Source organism: Silurus aristotelis (assembly GCF_946808225.1).
Source record: "Silurus aristotelis genome assembly, chromosome: 27".
Lineage (NCBI taxonomy): Eukaryota > Metazoa > Chordata > Actinopteri > Siluriformes > Siluridae > Silurus > Silurus aristotelis.
The window spans coordinates 1,473,813-1,491,861 of NC_139600.1; the positions used below are offsets into that span (position 1 = coordinate 1,473,813).

The 18,049-nt window shown below is 40.8% G+C and overlaps 2 protein-coding genes across 8 annotated transcripts; both read left to right on the forward strand.

The window, feature by feature from the left end:
- The first annotated feature begins 1,040 nt into the window (after positions 1-1,040).
- Positions 1,041-7,139, forward strand: LOC310721451 (uncharacterized protein). Of its 7 annotated transcripts, XR_014532049.1 has the most exons (4): positions 1,047-1,123; positions 2,881-2,993; positions 3,121-3,328; positions 3,450-4,433. XR_014532049.1 is itself a non-coding variant. In XM_083533164.1 (3 exons), exon 3 carries the CDS (start codon positions 6,156-6,158, stop codon positions 7,005-7,007), a length of 852 nt encoding a protein of 283 aa, XP_083389290.1. In that variant the 5' UTR covers positions 1,047-1,123; positions 5,517-5,565; positions 6,142-6,155; the 3' UTR covers positions 7,008-7,139. The 7 variants fall into 7 exon arrangements, 4 of the variants coding, with proteins under 4 accessions (XP_083389290.1, XP_083389292.1, XP_083389291.1 ...); XR_014532047.1 differs by having other exon boundaries at positions 1,041-1,127; positions 3,121-4,433; XR_014532048.1 differs by having other exon boundaries at positions 3,121-4,433.
- Positions 7,140-8,767: 1,628 nt separating this feature from the next.
- btr01 (bloodthirsty-related gene family, member 1) lies at positions 8,768-17,334 on the forward strand. Its single transcript, XM_083533152.1, has 8 exons — positions 8,768-8,926; positions 12,492-13,160; positions 13,260-13,355; positions 13,472-13,705; positions 15,279-15,426; positions 15,679-15,720; positions 15,820-15,846; positions 16,114-17,334. The coding sequence occupies exons 2-8, from the start codon at positions 12,495-12,497 to the stop codon at positions 16,656-16,658; spliced, it is 1,758 nt and encodes a 585-aa protein (XP_083389278.1). The 5' UTR covers positions 8,768-8,926; positions 12,492-12,494; the 3' UTR covers positions 16,659-17,334.
- Positions 17,335-18,049: the final 715 nt, after the last annotated feature.

Consider the following 18,049-nt stretch of genomic DNA (forward strand, 5'->3'; position numbering starts at 1 on the left):
GATCTACTCAATTATAAATGGCACTATGGCCATACTCAAGCTTTTAGAATTTCCCTTCAGTTCTTTTGCAATTGTGTATGCTACGATTCTGATCGGGATGCTCTTCTGCACTTTCTCTCTCCTCAGAGGTCTCAGAAGACTAGGACCGGGAGCGAGGGGAAGGGATGATGGTGGAGTGAGCGTTGCCAGGAAAAAGGCTTTTAAAATTGTTTCCTTAAACCTCCTGATATTTTTAATCCAGACAATCCCGGTAATGGTGTGCTTTGGTATAAATTATACATTATCTCTTGAAGTCTTTGCGCTGGCATTTGAGGTTGCTTTAAATATTTCTGTCACTGTAAGTTTAATGCAGCCCGTCTTATTTTTATACCAGAATGGCAAACTGAAATTGAGATGCTGAATGTAGACACAGTGATACTAATATACACTTCAGTAAGTCAGTTCAAAAAGCATTAGACATTAATACAGAATAATCTGAACTGGCCTGAAATATTTATAATTTATTTGACTGGCCTAGGAACATTTCTGTATCTTCATACAAAAAAAATGCAATGACTCATGAATAAACAGGAGAATGCAAATTAGACCTTGCAGTTCTGTCCCCACCCCTTCCTATCAGGTGCAAAAATAAAAAATGGCTCAAAAATGCAAAAATTCGAGACACTTGAACAAAATGCAAGGAACAGACTATATAACCAACAATCAAGCAAATAACTTAAATACACACAGGAGGAGATTAAACACATGGACACAATGGCGGCATCTCGGGGCGAAAGCGGGAAACACTAGAAAAAAGAAAGAAAGAAACAACAACAAAAAAAGAAAAACAGTAGAAATCTAACATGAACCCCAAAACATGAAACCTTTATACACTGTTTCTGTTACAAAATCGTGGATCGTGGATATGAATGAATTGGATTAAAAAGTTATATGACTACAATAAAGTTTTATTGTGCACAAACTGCAGGTGTTGGTCCAATTGGCTTTGATTTGTGCTAACGTATTAAGGTCAGGTGTACTGCGTGTCGAAGCAGAGGAATGTGGGAGGGGTCTTTGTTCAGAAGAAATGTAACCTGGAGGAAGAAACAGTGCATATGTTGACTTGAATGGAGGAAACGCTGTAGTAAGTAATAGACAACAGATGGTTTCCACATGCTTGGGTTGCGTTGAATAACACTCACGATTGACAATGTCCCACATTTGCATGGATTTTTTTTTGTCACTGCTCAGTCCATTAATCATGCTGGCACACGTCCTATACTGAGAATGAACGTATATAACATGGCAGCATGGGAAATACGCCTATAATACAACTTCATACATGACAAAACACATGTACCTGTTCATATTGACCAAACAAAACCACAAACCACTAACTCCTGTATCAATGAAACAAACACAATACGCTTATCAGTCAGTTGGGCATGCAGGGTGCAGATTTCTAAAGAGTTTTTGTTACGTTTCCTGTTTTAATGTGTAGGGTAAAGGGGGAATAACATGCAGTGACTTTGTGATGTCTGAAAGGGAAAAGGACAAATACCACACCCCGTAGTACCTTCTGTTTCTTTCTACTTTTAAACGTGTATCAATGAATACGAGCCTGAAACACTGTTCAGCTCTTTTCTTAGCGTCTGGTGCCACCTTATGGCGAATCTTAAAAATGCACACGAGGAATTCAATAGCTATACATGTCAAAAGAAAAATGTGATTTATTATTTTATTTTAAAATGTTCACAAGGCTAACATATACAGAACATGTACAGATTCCTTTAGAATGAAGCTGCATCGTGTCAATTATTGTATATTTGTACTTACACACTAAACAAAAGAGCATGTGTGTACAGTAAAATACAAAGTGTTTAGATGAACATTATTTAGATAAACCTAATTAGAAAAATGATAAGACTGGAAGTCGTGTAGAAGAATTATATCATGGAAGGATGTGATTTGTAACTTTCATGCTAAATGGAGGCGTTTGACACATTTCCTCTCACCCTGGAATCTTAACGTGGAAGTGTTTGTGTTTTTAATCCCCAGCAGGCTCCCACTATAAATGAGTCACATTATAAATAATGTATAAATTGTCTCTCACTAGTGGAAAACGATAATCAGCATCATGCCAGATTAGGATCAGTGGAGTATTTAAAAAAGAAATGTGTGTGGTAATGTTATAGTAAAAATAAGATGAAGATCAGGCAGAGAGGAAAATCACTCTAATATATGAAATTGAAAAATCCAATAAACATCCATTACATCACAGCAAAGAAAAAAAAAATGATCTTGGTATTTATTTTTTTTTAGATTGGAATTTTTATCAGGATTACTCTCGACATTAAAATGGTGTAATTCAGCGTTGTCCAGTCTTTTCCACAATAGGTCTGTGTGGGTTCAGGTTTTCATTCAAGTTGTTTGGATGCATCATCAAACAGCAATAATTACAGCTGTTAGGGTGAGTAAGAGTTTTCTTTTGAAATATGAAAATTTTGGACTTTTCTGTGTTTTGGACTTTACTAGTATGACTCCGATGGACCTGTGATGATCTAACAGTGAGAAGATTTGTTGTAGGGCCTCCTTTAGTGAGAACAAGACTATTATCTGTTTAAAGCAGACGTTTGATTTATTTGCGCCTTGTCGTCTGAGGGTCAGGAGGATTCCTAAAGGGTTGTTGCAAGTGCATTAATATAAATATTATATAAAGTTGAAATCAGACTGCAGCCTTGTTGTGTCTGATAGAAATAATCAGTTTTTCTGTTGGTGATTGACGCAGCTTGAGGACTGGAACGAGCTGTTGCCATAGAAACAACAATGTATTATTATAATAAAACTGTCCTACAGTCAGGGCTGAGAATCAATCAACAACCATTTTGCATGTGCTGTCAGTGTGGTGATGTATTTTCTCAGTCATTGACCTGCAGCTGAGATATTTTCCTACACGGTTAACAACGTTTCCATGCTGCGATTCACTCAAACGTTGCGTTCTACACATTTCACAGGTATGTTCCATTTCCGTTGTGATTCTGTATGACTTCACCGAGGATACGGAATAATTCTAATCAATAAATAAAATTTTTTTATCTATATTTTCAATGAAGTTTTCTTACTTCTTTAATTCCCTTGTAGATCTTGTGTGCTCTTAATTTGAACTCCATGCAGGAAGCTAATAACACCTTGCCAAGGAACGTTAAAGGAACCTTATGAATGCAAATTTTCTGTGACTTTTGAAGATATGAACACCAGCATGATAAACTCATCCCTGGACATGGAGGACCATCAGGGTCTTGCTGCTTCCTCTATGATTGTGATATGCAGCCAGATCCTCAGTTATTTGGTAGGACTTCCTCTAAACTGCTATATGCTTTTCCTTCTGTTCACTCAAGGTGTAAGAAAAGACATGGATGTGACCTTTAATGTGAGTCAGTGTGCCTCTGAGATCCTTTTGTCCTTCACAGCACCGCTGTCCATCGCATGTCACCTGAACTCTGACCTGTGTGTTGTTGAAGCTCTGGGTTTCTTCTGGGGGATTAGCATGTCAGCTCGCTGCCACTTCCAGTGCTGTGTGTGTTTGGAGCGCTACATAGCCGTGGTCCATCCTATCACCTTCCTGAAGTACAACCGCGCGAGGTATCGCCTGCCCTGTGCTGTGGTGAGCTGGATAGACTCACTAGTGTGTGCCGTTTCCACCATGTTCTCCTTCCCACAGCTGCCCTTCACCACTCTCGCTGCTATTTTCAGCTTTCTTTTCATCGTGGATCTTTTCTGCTTCCTGATGATTCTGAAGGCTTTGAGGGAAACAGGACCTGGCGATATGGAGAGTGATGAGGCTGGGGGAAAAGCCTTCAAGAGGAGGGCTTTTAAATTAGTTTGTGTCAATTTAATGGTGTCTTTGGTGCAAAGCATACCTCTCTTGTATCTTTTTTTCGTGAGGCAGAAGTTTTCTCTGGAGGTATTTAACTTCGGGATAGCCATCAGCCTGTCTATGAATTTCAGCGCAGGGTTTGTGCATCCGATCATTTTTCTCCACAGGGCTAAAAAATTACAATTAATTAAATGTTTGTATAGATGAAGATCTCGAGTTTTTTTTTTATCCGCTTATAATGTGGTGTGAGCGATATCGGGCCTCTGGCTGAGGTATCTTCAGGACTTTCTGCTAGAGAAGAAGCTCAAAATCCAGTCCAGTCTACATGAACCAGAAGGTCTGCACCTCAGCCACCTGAGCAGCACCATTCACGTCTACAGATGTTATTGAAACATCAATCCTGGTGAATTGGAGAGAATCAGATCATTGGGGATTCAGGGTATCTATAACTCTATAACTCCAGATAAATGCCAGATGAAGATGTAACGGACACCGGAGACTCCTTCTGTAAATGTTAAATAAACATCTCCGTGCAGAAAACTTCACCACATCAGCGCAATAAAAACATCTGGAAATACACACTTTATAAATAAATGTAAATTATAATAAAATGTCTCCTGGACGCCTTCCGGAATCTTCAATTTATTAATTTGATTGATTATTAAATAATTTGATAAATCAAATAAAATCTCATTAAATTATATTTATACTTTTTTTTTATATATTATTTATAATATATATATATATATATATATATATATATATATATATATATATATATATATATATATATATATATATATATATATATTTTTACATTTTAAAATAAAATAAATATATTAATTAAATGCATTTGTTTGCTTTTTTTTTTTTTTTTTTATACATAAAAGACCAGAATGAATGGAATTATAATATAGTGAGAAATAATTTCTATATATATTTGTAGTAATTAATATTTGATTAAAAGGAATCCGTTGAGGTTTGATGGAGCTTTAATGGAATACGATTGTATTGTAGAAAAACACGGTTCAGATACATGATGAACCTCCGGGCGATGATTTGCATTCGAGATTTGGATCGAATTTGTTCTTGATTTTCACACGTTGATGGTGGAAGAGGAACAGCTCGGGGACAAATCGAACGCCATTCGCTCGCGACTCGTAAACAAAGTATGGCGTGAGTCAGAAACGTGCTCTAAACACAACGCCATACAACACAACAGCATTTGTTTATGTCCCATGGGATCGTTTTCTCACTGCAGGTGTGAATCTCATTTCACTGCTTAACGAAGATGTGTCTAATCCCCAAACGATGTTTTCATTTATATTATTATTATATCATACATATGATGTATAACACTATTTTGGTCCGCTGTGGCGACCCCTAATGGGAGAAGCCGAAATTTATTATTATTTTTTAATGATGTATAACACTATTTCATTAGGATTTAATAAGCGCACTTATCTGCATCCAGCACGACCGCATTTTCATCCACACCTACCTTTTACCTGCAGGTGTCCCTGTGTTTATAGAATAATACAAATATTTAAAATTTATTTAAAGGAGTGAGTTGAGTCTCAGGTCAGCGTCGAGCCCGAGACAGCACACACCCTTGTTGATTTTTCCCTCCATTATAAATATATCACTCTCTGTCACTCAGCAGGTGTTTTTGCGCGAAAGGGGAGATTTTTCCGGGTCTTTCCGTGCAGGTGAGTGAGCGGATTTTTTTTTTTCAGCTCTGATTAATGATGCCTGCAAATCAGCTCCGAATCGTTTATTCCAGCCCGAAGCATCTGTTAACTCACAAATCAACATTATATATTTACTTCCATCCCACAGTGCTCTAAAATTCTGGATTGTGATTGGTCAGGGTCTTGAACATCCCATTTTTACATGTAGTCCTGTTATAATCAGCCCCACTCTTCTGGGAAGATGTTCCACTAGAGTCTTTAGTAAAGTCGGGTACTGATGTAGGTGAGAAGAGAAAATGAGGAGGCCTGAGGTGCAGTCAGCATTCACATTCATTCATGTTCAATAGGGTTGGAGCTTTACAGCAGGAGATCTTCCACTCCAACCCAAAGCAGATCTTCATGGGGCTGGAACACGTTTGGGTCTCCTAGTTCAAGTTAAGAGACAATTTTAAGCTCCTGCATCAAACACATGCTGGAAAAAATCACGAGTCCCAGCACTTTTGGCAGAATAGTGTATCTGCTGTATCGTAGGTGAGAACAGGAACTTGTCCAAACTGCAAGCGATCAGCGTGTGATGTTTACAGTGTATTTCAGATCGAGCCTCAGCTATGCTGAACGAGAGCGTCGCGGTGATGAACTCCACCAGCGCGGTGACTCCGCTGAACCCCGTGAGTTTTTGGATCATCGCGATCTTGTTGCTCGGGACGCTGAATTTCACGCTGATGTTGCCCAGCGGATTGTGGGCGGCCTGGCTGATGATAAGAAGCTCCAGGGCGACGCTGGAGTCCGAATGTTTTTCTCTCCATCTCCTGTGCACAGACATGACCTGCGCTTTAATCGTCCTGTGCGCGACCTTTAACTTCTACTTTCTGAGCAATCCGGTGGTGTTACGGACCATTAGCTTAACGTTGTGCATGCTAAGTCTTCACAGCCAGCCAGTGTTCCAGTGCAGCGTGTGTCTGGAGCGCTACGTGGCCGTGGTCCATCCCGTCACCTACCTGAAGTACAAACCTCTGCGGTACAAGGCAGCCGGACTGGGCGTGGTCTGGTTCGTAGCGGTGCTCCTTTCTCTGAGCAGTCGACTGACCTCGAACCTTTTCCCGCTCATGGGCATTTTGCTATCGATCCTGTTCGTGGAGACCTTTTGCAGCTTGTCCATCCTCGCCGTCCTAAAGCGCAGCGGGCCGGGAGACGTTCACGAAAGCAAGGACGGTGAGAAGGAGCGGAGCAGCGGCGTCAAGAAGAGAGCTTTCATCATCGTCACTCTGCTGCAGGTCAAGCTGCTGGTCAATTATTCGCCTCTCATCATAATATCATCCATCGAATCACTCATCTCCAAGCAGCTCATGGGAGATCTCATCACTTTGGCCATCATGTTTTGTTTCTTTGGTAGTTTCTTTCAACCGCTCATGTACCTCTACAGAGCCGGCAAGTTGCCCTGCACCAGAGGAAACCAGTAAACTTATGCTGAGGAAGGTGAAGGAGACGTGTGGAGCGTTCTGATTGGCTGAAAATCAGCACAATGAAATGATATTCCAGTTAAAATGTCTAAACACTTTTCTTTCCATGCTCGGTTTCACATTCCTCTACAATCTTCCATCATTTTTAGATTTTTTTATTATTACAAATTAGAATAAGTTCCAAATAAAATAAAATAAAAACTGTTCCTGATAAATAAACACTGTAGCTCCAGCGTAGCTTCTGTAACTTATATAAAAGGTTTATTATTAATAAAACACTCCTCCGTCTGATGTTACATTTTATTGTTGTTTATTTCGATAAAAAAAAAAAAGTTGACCTGCATCATTTACGCACGATGTCATAGATCACATGATTAACTGATGCATGCTGCTTCCTTCTAAAACCTGAGCTTACAACAAACAAACAAACAAACCAAAACAAGTATTCATCTTTTCACTTTTTCCATGTTTCATGTATAATTTTTTTTTACATTGTGTGTTTGTGTGTGCATTTATATTTAAGTGATTGTGTGTGTTTGTGCGTGCGTTTGGGACGTTTGTATGAGTGTGCATTTATGTTAGTGATTGTGTGTGTGTGTTTGTGTAGTAGTCTGTGTGTGTGCTGTGTGTGTACGAGTGTGCATTTATGTTTGCGTGTGTGTGTGTGTGTGTGTGTGTGTGTGTGTGTGTGTAGGAGTGTGAGTGTGCTGTTGTGTGTGTGTGTGTGTGTGCGTTTGTGATTGTGTGTGTTTGTGTACGAGTGTCCATTTGTGTGTGTGTGTGTGTGTGTGTGTGTGTGTGTGTGTGAGAGAAAGAGACGAATTGTTTTCTGACTCACTAAACCTTTGATAATAATCAGTTTATTTAGCTGTTCTGTCAGATATCGTAACACACACACACACACACACACACACACACACACACACACACACACTGCACTTTATAAACAAGCTGATACACACTGTATGACGTTCCTCACCAATCAGGAGCCAGAAGCATGCTGGGTATTAATGTAATGATGATGTTTGCTTTATAATGTTTATGGTGGACTTAAAGACCAGGCCTGAGACCTGCTGTTTGCAGGAATGGACTCTGAACAGCCAATCAGAACTGGGCAATTATATACTGTATCAGAAAACAACAAAATCTGTCATTAAGTTTCAGCTTTTCCTCTGACTGGAATAGAACACCAACACGGGAGACTCCTTTCCAACACGAAGTTTACCAGGTCGCCATTTACACACTGCGGAGTGAAAATAACCTGCAGGAAGTGACAATTACGTCTAAACGCAAACACGACTCGGTAACAGCTTCAATAAATCCGGTGTTACTGCAACACTACATGAATAACATTCACGTTTACAGCATTTAGCAGACACCCTTATCCAGAGCGACTTACATTTATCTCGTTCAGGCAACTGGGCAGCTCTGCGGTTAAGGGCCCTGCTCAGGGGCCCCGGAGTAGCAGCTTAGTGTGGCCGAATTAAACTCATTACCCTCAGATCCAAAGCCTAAAGCCATAACCACTAAGCTCCCATCTCCATATATAGCCCACCACAATAACACACAACAACCCATAAAAACAACACACAATCTCGAAGTCTGTACATGTGTCAGATGGAGAGATAAAAAAAAAGAGTAGGAGAGAGGGTGTTTTTAATGTATTTATGAATGGTTGTACCTGTATAACCTGTTGGACTGGACTGGTGTGTGTGTGTGTGTGTGTGTGTGTGTAGGTATGCAGACACACCCTCCCTTATAAGTTCATTACTAAGGTTTCTTTTAACAATCATCAGAGAGAAAGAGAGAGAAGAGAGAGAGAGTCTAAAAAAAATCATTATAGAGGAAAAAGAGAGAAACAGAGGAGAAACTGCAAACTGAAATTGGATTCCTGGTTGTAAAGAGGAGCATCGGTGAAGGTAAGTTCATCCTCACCAGCCCTACACACAAACTCTGAAGCTGCTGCTGATGATGATGATCATTAGTCGTTGTAGCATTTAATTATATTGAAAATGAAGTCAGTTTTCAGACTAATAAACCTGAGATGAGTTAAAAACCTGGTTATTGTGCAGAGATTTAACAGGGGTTGTTTGTCGATGGCCAGGATTGGAGCAGGTTCAACTTCATTCCACAGGGTTCATCCCTGTTCCACTAAAATTGATCAAAATATGATGTTTACCATCAGACGTGACCGTAATGGCCGTCTCTCATACACGATTTTGACTCTCGCTGGGAGAATTAATTTTTTTTGTGCTTCAGAAAATGTTAATATGAATATTCTTTTTTTCATTTTATAAGGAGTTTTGAATGTAAGGTTTAAAAGTACCTTGGGGTGTTTCCCAGTCGCTCTTTTACTCTTTGTTCATTGTTTGCTGGTCTTTTGATTGTTGCCTCATTACATTAAGCGTTGATAATATTTACAGTAAAGACACTGAATGAAAAAATACACTAAATGTACTATCTGTAAGGCTAATAAGAAAAAAAAAAAGACATTTCTTTCGCAGTGGAATTGTTTCTGAGCATGTTCTGTGAAGGAATTTTTGCAATCTGTGAGTCCATATTGTGTAACAAAAAGGAATTCGGCTGTAAATCTGTAAAGCTTTCTGGATCCTGACATGGGGTCAAAGTGGAGTGGCAGTGAGGTTTTGGCAGAGTGTCTGAGGTTGCAGCAGGGTGGCAGTGAAGTGGTAGCAAGGTTTTGGCACGGTGGCAATGGCGTGGCAGTAAGGTTTTAGCAGACTGTCGGTGAGATTGCAGTAGAGTGACATTGAGGTTTTGGCAGAATAGTGAGGTTGCAGCAGGGTGGAAATGGAGTGGTAGTGAGGTTTTGGCAGGGTGGCAGTGTGGTTGCAGCAAAGTGCCAGTGGAGTGGCAGTGAAGTTTTGGCAGGATGGCAGTAAGGTTTTGGCAGGGTTGTAGTGGAGTGGTAGTGGGGTTGAAGTAAATGTAAGCAGGGTTTTAGCAGGGTGGCAGAGGTTGCAGCAGTGTGACACTGAGATTCTGGAAGGTTGGCAGTGAGGTGGCAGTGAGGTTGCAGCAAGGTGTTAGTGAAGTGGCAGTGAGGTTTTGGAAGGTTGGCAGTGAGGTTTAGCAGGGATTTGGCAAGGTGGCAACAAAGTTCCAGCAGGGTGACAGCAAGGTGGAAGTGGGGTGGAAGCAGAGTGGGAGCAGGTAGGCACATTCACAACATTTAGCAAAACAGGAAAACAACAAGGGACATTAACACTATATAAGCATTTCTTTATTTAAGTTAAAAAAAGGTAAAGATGCTTATACTTGTCACATGTACATTACAACACAGTGAAATTCTTTCTGAAACACTGGGGTCAAAGTACAGGGTCAGCTATGTTACAGTGCCCCTGGAGCACAGAGGGTTAAGGGTCTTGCTCAAGGACCCAAGGCACCTTCTTCCCCTGTGCAAAATTAGTTTTTACTATTATTTTTTGGGCCACTTTATATAAAACTTTATTCTTTGTGTAATGAAGCAACATTTCATACATTTTTTCATTAATCTTCAGGAAGCTTCAGTGGATTTGGACACCAGAGCAGCTACATTTCATTGTAAAAATGTAATCTGGATTAATGAAAGAATGCAGTTTGGCTGAATCACCTGTAGCTCTGAAAATGTATTATTCCTGAGTGAATATTAAAAATATAAAAAAGTTAGCATGTAACAGTTATGCGAGGTACAGAAGCATAGCTTGAGGTTGTGTTGAGACATAATCGTTTCCAGCTTCATGCTTTGAGGAGGTTGTATTCTATCATGTTGAAACCACACCACTGTATAACCACCACTATATTTAGAGTTCAACTTTATACTGAGATTCCTTTACACTACTGAGAATGCTACAGGAACTGCACCTGGTGGACCTTGTTGGAGTTTTGTCTTGTCTTGTATGAGCCTGCAGTGTTGTAAACCCACCCCGGCATTATACATTATCAATAATTCTTCCTTTCTTAAAAAAGGAAGAATTTCTTTTTTTAAAAAAAAGACATTTCTTTCGCAGTGGAATTGTTTCTGAGCATGTTCTGTGAAGGAATTTGTGAGTCCATGTTGTGTAACAAAAAGGAATTCGGCTGTAAATCTGTAAAGCTTTCTGGATCCTAACATGGGGTCAAAGTGGAGTGGCAGTGAGGTTTTGGCAGAGTGTCTGAGGTTGCAGCAGGGTGGCAGTGAAGTGGTAGCAAGGTTTTGGCACGGTGGCAGTGGAGTGGCAGTAAGGTTTTAGCAGACTGTCGGTGAGATTGCAGTAGAGTAACATTGAGGTTTTGGCAGAATAGTGAGGTTGCAGCAGGGTGGAAATGGAGTGGTAGTGAGGTTTTGGCAGGGTGGCAGTGTGGTTGCAGCAAAGTGCCAGTGGAGTGGCAGTGAAGTTTTGGCAGGATGGCAGTAAGGTTTTGGCAGGGTTGTAGTGGAGTGGTAGTGGGGTTGAAGTAAATGTAATCAGGGTTTTAGCAGGGTGGCAGAGGTTGCAGCAGTGTGACACTGAGATTCTGGAAGGTTGGCAGTGAGGTGGCAGTGAGGTTTTGGCAGGGTGGCAGTGAGGTTGCAGCAAGGTGTTAGTGAAGTGGCAGTGAGGTTTTGGAAGGTTGACAGTGAGGTTTAGCAGGGATTTGGCAAGGTGGCAACAAAGTTCCAGCAGGGTGACAGCAAGGTGGAAGTGGGGTGGAAGCAGAGTGGGAGCAGGTAGGCACATTCACAACATTTAGCAAAACAGGAAAACAACAAGGGGCATTAACACTATATTAGCATTTCTTTATTTAAGTAAAAAAAAAGGTAAAGATGCTTATACTTGTCACATGTACATTACAACACAGTGAAATTCTTTCTGAAACACTGGGGTCAAAGTACAGGGTCAGCTATGTTACAGTGCCCCTGGAGCACAGAGGGTTAAGGGTCTTGCTCAAGGACCCAAGGCACCTTCTTCCCCTGTGCAAAATTAGTTTTTACTATTATTTTTTGGGCCACTTTATATAAAACTTTATTCTTTGTGTAATGAAGCAACATTTCATACATTTTTTCATTAATCTTCAGGAAGCTTCAGTGGATTTGGACACCAGAGCAGCTACATTCCATTATAAAAATGTAATCTGGATTAATAAAAGAATGCAGTTTGGCTGAATCACCTGTAGCTCTGAAAATGTATTATTCCTGAGTGAATATTAAAAATATAAAAAAGTTAGCATGTAACAGTTATGCGAGGTACAGAAGCATAGCTTGAGGTTGTGTTGAGACATAATCGTTTCCAGCTTCATGCTTTGTGGAGGTTGTATTCTATTCTATGTTGAAACCACACCACTGAATAACCACCACTATATTTAGAGTTCAACTTTATACTGAGATTCCTTTACACTACTGAGAATGCTACAGGAACTGCACCTGGTGGACCTTGTTGGAGTTTTGTCTTGTCTTGTATGAGCCTGCAGTGTTGTTAACCCACCCCGGCATTATACATTATCAATAATTCTTCCTTTCTTCTTCAGTTAATGTCCATCTATACCATGTCCATTCCTGTGGACTTTCTGTCTGAGGAGCAGTTCTCCTGCTCCATTTGCCTAGATGTGTTCACCAACCCCGTATCTACACCATGTGGCCACAGCTTCTGCCTGTCCTGCATTACGTCATACTGGGATAGCCGGGGCAAGAACTGCGTCTGCCCACTGTGCAAGGAGAGCTTCCGCAAACGTCCTGAGCTCCACATCAATCACACGCTCAAGGAGATCACAGAGCAGTTCAAGTGCATGGCTGAGTGCTCTAAAAGCTCTGGGATCTCCACCAGTACCCAAGCTGCAAGCTCTCACTCTCCTCGTACCTCGGAGAGAAAGACTGCCACATCACCTCGACCTGGAGAGCTTCCCGGAGGACTGCTAAAGGAAATGAAGAGCAGGTTCCAAAGGACATCGTCCAGCGGGAACTTGTTGGAAGTGGCAGCGCCATCTTCACCACCACCTCCATATGAGGCCAGCAGGAGAAGGTTCAGCGCGAGCGGGTTCGGTCCAGCGAGTTCCACCGCACCACAGTGTATCAAGCATGGACTTCATCTGGATATGTTCTGCAGAAATGACCAGATATGTGTGTGTGCGATGTGTGCTGAGGGAGACCATCATGGCCACTCTGTGGTGCCGGCCCGGCGTGAGATGACCGTTAAGAAGGTGAGAGGGTGTGTGTGTGTGTGTGTGTGTGTGTGTGTGTGTTCTTTGTATATGGTAGTTTAACTCATAATTGTGACTGTGATCTGTTTGTGTTTTTAGTCTGAGCTGGGGATCATGGAGGCGGAGGTGCAGAATTTAATCACAACCAGAGAGAAGAAGATTGAGGAGATTCAGATGTCACTTGCAGACATACAAGTGTGTATCTCAGCACCATCACTGTCCATACTGATGTAGAGTTTCAAATAAGTAAGGGGAAAAAAACATGATGTATATTTTCCTAAAACAAACCCGAACCCGGTATCTTTCTTCAGGCCAACGCACAGCAGGAGGTGGAGATCACAGTGAGCCTGTTCCGTGCCTTGGTTAATTCCTTGGACAGATCTCAGGCCGAGGTGTTGGAGGTCGTGGAGATGGGTCGTGCCGCTGCGGAACTTCGCTCACAGGCCTTGATCCAGGACCTTCAGCTGGAGATCAGTGAACTAAGGAAAAGGAGCAGCACACTGTCTCAGCTCTCTCAGTCTAATGACCACTTCAGCTTCTTCAAGGTCAGAACAACAGCCATGAAAAGTTCTGCATCACGATTGTATTAACAACACTAAAGATGATATCGTCTAAAGATGATAAAATCCATATATATCTACTTTTATTACAGGGTCAGTGTGATTGGCTGGAAGTTCAGGTGTGAATAGTGAATTGTGATTGGCTGGATGTTCAGGTGTAAATAGTGGATTGTGATTGGCAGGAAGTTCAGGTGTGAATAGTTTATTGAGATTGGCAGGAAGTTCAGGTGTGAATAGTTTATTGAGATTGGCTGGAAGTTCAGGTGTGAATAGTAAATTGTGATTGGCTGGAAGTTCAGGTGTGAATAGTGAATTGTGATTGGATGGAAGTTCAGGTGTGAATAGTGGATTGGAACTTCCTGAGTTTTTCTGTGTGGAGGAACTTATATTGGGAATACGGATATTTTCATATACGACTCGAGGCACCAGATATATTTGGAGATGAACTAGAGAAAAGCAGCACCAGTAGTTAACTCAAACAGCTTCATTATTATTATTCGAGAAATTTGCTTTCTAATGGCTTTTGATTAAAACCTGTGGCACTACTTTATCTATGTGTGTGCAGCAGTCGCCACAAGTCGTATATAAAATGCGTGAGGAAAATAAATTATTATTTTGATCCATTGAATCAGTTTTGGTCTGCAAACATCAATCACAGCTTGTATGTAAAGTGATAATCCATGGCTAGGTTGGCACCTCAGGATGTTCTTCTTATAAATGCTCTGTGGACCAAAGTATTGGGAAACCTGACTACATTTCCAGCCATATTTGATTCTTCTCCAAACTGCTTCCAACTGTGCACAAAAGCCTTCTATGAGTTGAAGTGAAAGATCTCCTGCTGTAGAGCTCCAACCCTAATGAACACCTTTGGGGTGAATGGGAATGTTGAAAAATTGTGTGGACCATTTTCCCAGAAGAGTGGAAGTTATTAAAAGAGCAGATGGAAACTAAATGTAGAATGGGATGGTCAAAAAAGCAGCAATTTTATGATCAGGTGTCCACAAACTTGTCCAATTTATATTTTATTCTCTTCATTCAATATTTGGTTATTGTTCAGAAAATCTGACTCAGTTGTGGGTGTGTTTGTGTTTTTGTTATTTTTACCTTCAACCCTTTTCACTTTTATCTTCTCATCTTCTTTGTCTTTGACAAGATTCCTTTTAAAATAACACACACGCTGTGCCTGGTTCAGCAGATACTGACTCCGGATTTCATCCTGCTGTGCTTTTAATAAAACTTTGAATGTTTTTGCATGAAGAGAAAACAGTTGTTACTTCGCATAGCTGAGAATGAGTTTCTTTGTTCGTTTCTGTCACCAGAGAGATGTGGAAAAGCAGCCATCATTGTTCCCACTCATTATACAGTAATCAGCCGCTCGTTTCCATCAGCTCTGTGTAATAAGCACTGCTCGTAGCGAACCTGTCACGTCCGGGAAACTGTGTGTGTATCTGTGTGACTTTACTAACGCCAGCTAGTTTATTAGAGGAGAATCGAGCAGCTACTGTTTTTTATTCAGGAAAAATAATCAATATACAATATCTTTCTTTTCTCTCCTCAGACGTATTCATCTCTCTCTAGCGCCCAACCTGAGAAAAGCCTGACGGAATTGACTTTGACCCCTGAACCCACAACTGGCATGGTCCTTAAAAACGTCACTCAGATGGTGGATAAGGTCCAGGAGGACCTGAGGAAGCTTCCACAGATGTGTAAACACACACCGCAACACTCATCTCAATATCAAGCACGAATACGGTCATGAGATCAGTTTCATACATGGTCTCAATTTATCACATAGTAATCAACAATGCAGGGGCGGGGCTGAAAAGAAGCGGGGCTAGAAAATATTACGCTATCAAGAGGTGTGTTTAACTCATGGCTAATCAGTCAGGGTGTTTATAATATATTTTGTGTGTGTGTGTGTGTGTGTGTGTGTGTGTGTGTGTGTGCGCGTTTTATAGGTTTGTATTCTGCGAAAGAATCACCTGTAAAACAACAATCTCGTGAGTTTCAGTCGTTCTCTTTGCAGAATTCGATGGGGTAAATAACTTTTAGCATGTAATTGTTTTAACGTGTGTGTGTGTGTGTGTGTGTTCTTGTAGGACTTTGGAAGATGCAGGACCATGCATGTAAGTTATTTTCCTCAATTGCTTCTTGTCGCTTTAAACAAATTTCAAATTATCTTTCAGATCAACCTTCTTATGTGAACTCTACTTCCCCCGTGTGGACACTCCTGGAATTTAGTCTACATTTTATATTTATTATCCTTTTTTTTTAATGCTATAAAATGTAAACTAATCGACTTCATATTAGGTTACAGTACTATTCTTTTTTCCATAACGGCATACCTTATTTATATTTGAACCGTCTAACTCCGATCTCTGCTCCTTCCTCAGTGAACGTGACTCTGGATCGAGACTCTGCCCACCCGAGACTGATGATCTCTGATGACCTTAAGCAAGTGTACTGCAGTGATCGTTATAACGCCGTGATGGACACGCCCGAACGCTTCGACCGTGTGGTGTGTGTGCTCGGCAGCCAGGGTTTCAGCTCAGGACGTCATTACTGGGAGGTCCACGTGGGTGAGAAGACAGACTGGGACGTAGGCATTGTCAATCGTTCGAGCAACCGCAAGGGGAAGATCTCGGTCAGTCCGGCTAACGGCTACTGGCTCCTGAGTCTGCGGGACCAGCATGAATACGCCTTCCGTGCCAGTCCGCTGATTCCGATTTACCTGAACCCCAAACCTCAGAGGGTTGGGATTTACATCGACTATGAAAAAGGACAAGTGTCTTTTTATAACGCTGACACCATGGCACTTATTTTCAGTAACGTTTACTTCTTTACCGAAACCTTATATCCATGTTTCAGTCCCTGCACCAACAAATCTGGCAAAAACGAGGCTCCTTTAGTCATCTATTCCATCGCTCTGTCTGAATGAATGTCACTGACCATCACATTATAATTCTTCATGAACTTGAGAGTAAGAAATGGACAGCGGTCCGTTGTATAAGCGAGCTACATTAGATAGCTCAGATGAAGTGGATTTGTTCTGTCAAGTGTTTTTATTTATCACATCAGAATTCCTTGTTGTTAGTGACGATCTTCAGGAACTTGCTAGCTAAGCGTACCTTGTTGTCTGTAGATATTTTTTCCTGTGCTGCCATAGTCCAGCTCTGCATGCTGAGATGTTACGCAGCCGATATGAGATGTGTAGAGAGGACATGGAGTGTCTCTGCTCTCTATGATCACAGTGAAATGCTCTCTCACGTCTGACTGATCCGGTGCTTCGTGCTCACAATGACGGAAGTTCACATCTCCACGCACTCATGCGGAACGCTCACTGATACGACTTTGTGCGCTGAGGTCCTCAATATTAACATTTAAACAGGTTTCTTTCTGTCACACTGTATCGCTGTAGTCAGGTATGGGAGTACATTATCTAGGAAAAGTTGCATTTTTTGGAAATTAGTTTTTATTACAAGAGACCTCTTTGTGTGTGTGTGTGTGTGTGTGTGTGTAAATAATATTTTATTGTATTTTACAACTATAAGATGCTTTACTATCTCTACCTTCTGTTGTATCTTAATTTTCTGAATATAAAAAATTTAATAACAGCTTGATGTCCTTGTTTATAGTATTTTATATATAATATAATATAATATATTTATATATATTATATAAAATAATTGCAGTAGATCAGAGAGCTGCATCACACACGGAATCTCACACAAGGAGAATGAATATCGTCACTAAAGCAAGAGCAAGAAACCCAATAAACCCAGTTTAACACTTCTCCTTTCACTGTAGCCACAACTGCAACTCCACATACATCATCTCTAACAGAACCATTGATATTTACGGCATTAAGGTTTTTCCTGAGGATTCGAAATGAAGGCAAATTGTGTTTTTTCTGCAAATTCTACAGGAACAAAAACATATAAAAGTGTAAACGTTTCATAAAAAAAGTAAATGTTTTGAACTGTTTTGGCGACCTTTCCCTTATCATGTCCGGCTTTTCTTGAAAAATCCGACTTGTAAATGTCCCTGTAAGTGTAAAAATCAGTCAAATCAGTTTCTTTTTCTCTGTCAGTCATTGTGGTATTAAAAAAAAGTTTACTACAGATGCGGTTTGTGAGCACTGATGCGTTTTTTTATCCATTGGAAGGACTCGAAAACGCTGATGTTATTGTACACCTGCTAGAGGGTCTCGGATTGACCAAATCAGCATCATCTTAAAGTGACATGGATTTGAAGCTACAAAAAGCCTGTTTCTGTTTCACTTAACTGAGTTTCAACCTACAGATGAAAATGATAATCATCAGCACCTGC

What these genes read in the sequence shown, in the direction of transcription:
- LOC310721451 (XM_083533166.1), top strand. Translation starts at nt 6,156, where the DNA reads ATGCTGAACGAGAGCGTCGCGGTGATGAACTCCACCAGCGCGGTGACT.
- btr01 (XM_083533152.1), top strand. Translation starts at nt 12,495, where the DNA reads ATGTCCATCTATACCATGTCCATTCCTGTGGACTTTCTGTCTGAGGAG. An exon ending in GTGAGATGACCGTTAAGAAG is followed by an intron (nt 13,161 to 13,259) that starts GTGAGAGGGTGT and finishes TTGTGTTTTTAG; the next exon opens with TCTGAGCTGGGGATCATGGA. An exon ending in GAGGAAGCTTCCACAGATGT is followed by an intron (nt 15,427 to 15,678) that starts GTAAACACACAC and finishes CGCGTTTTATAG; the next exon opens with GTTTGTATTCTGCGAAAGAA.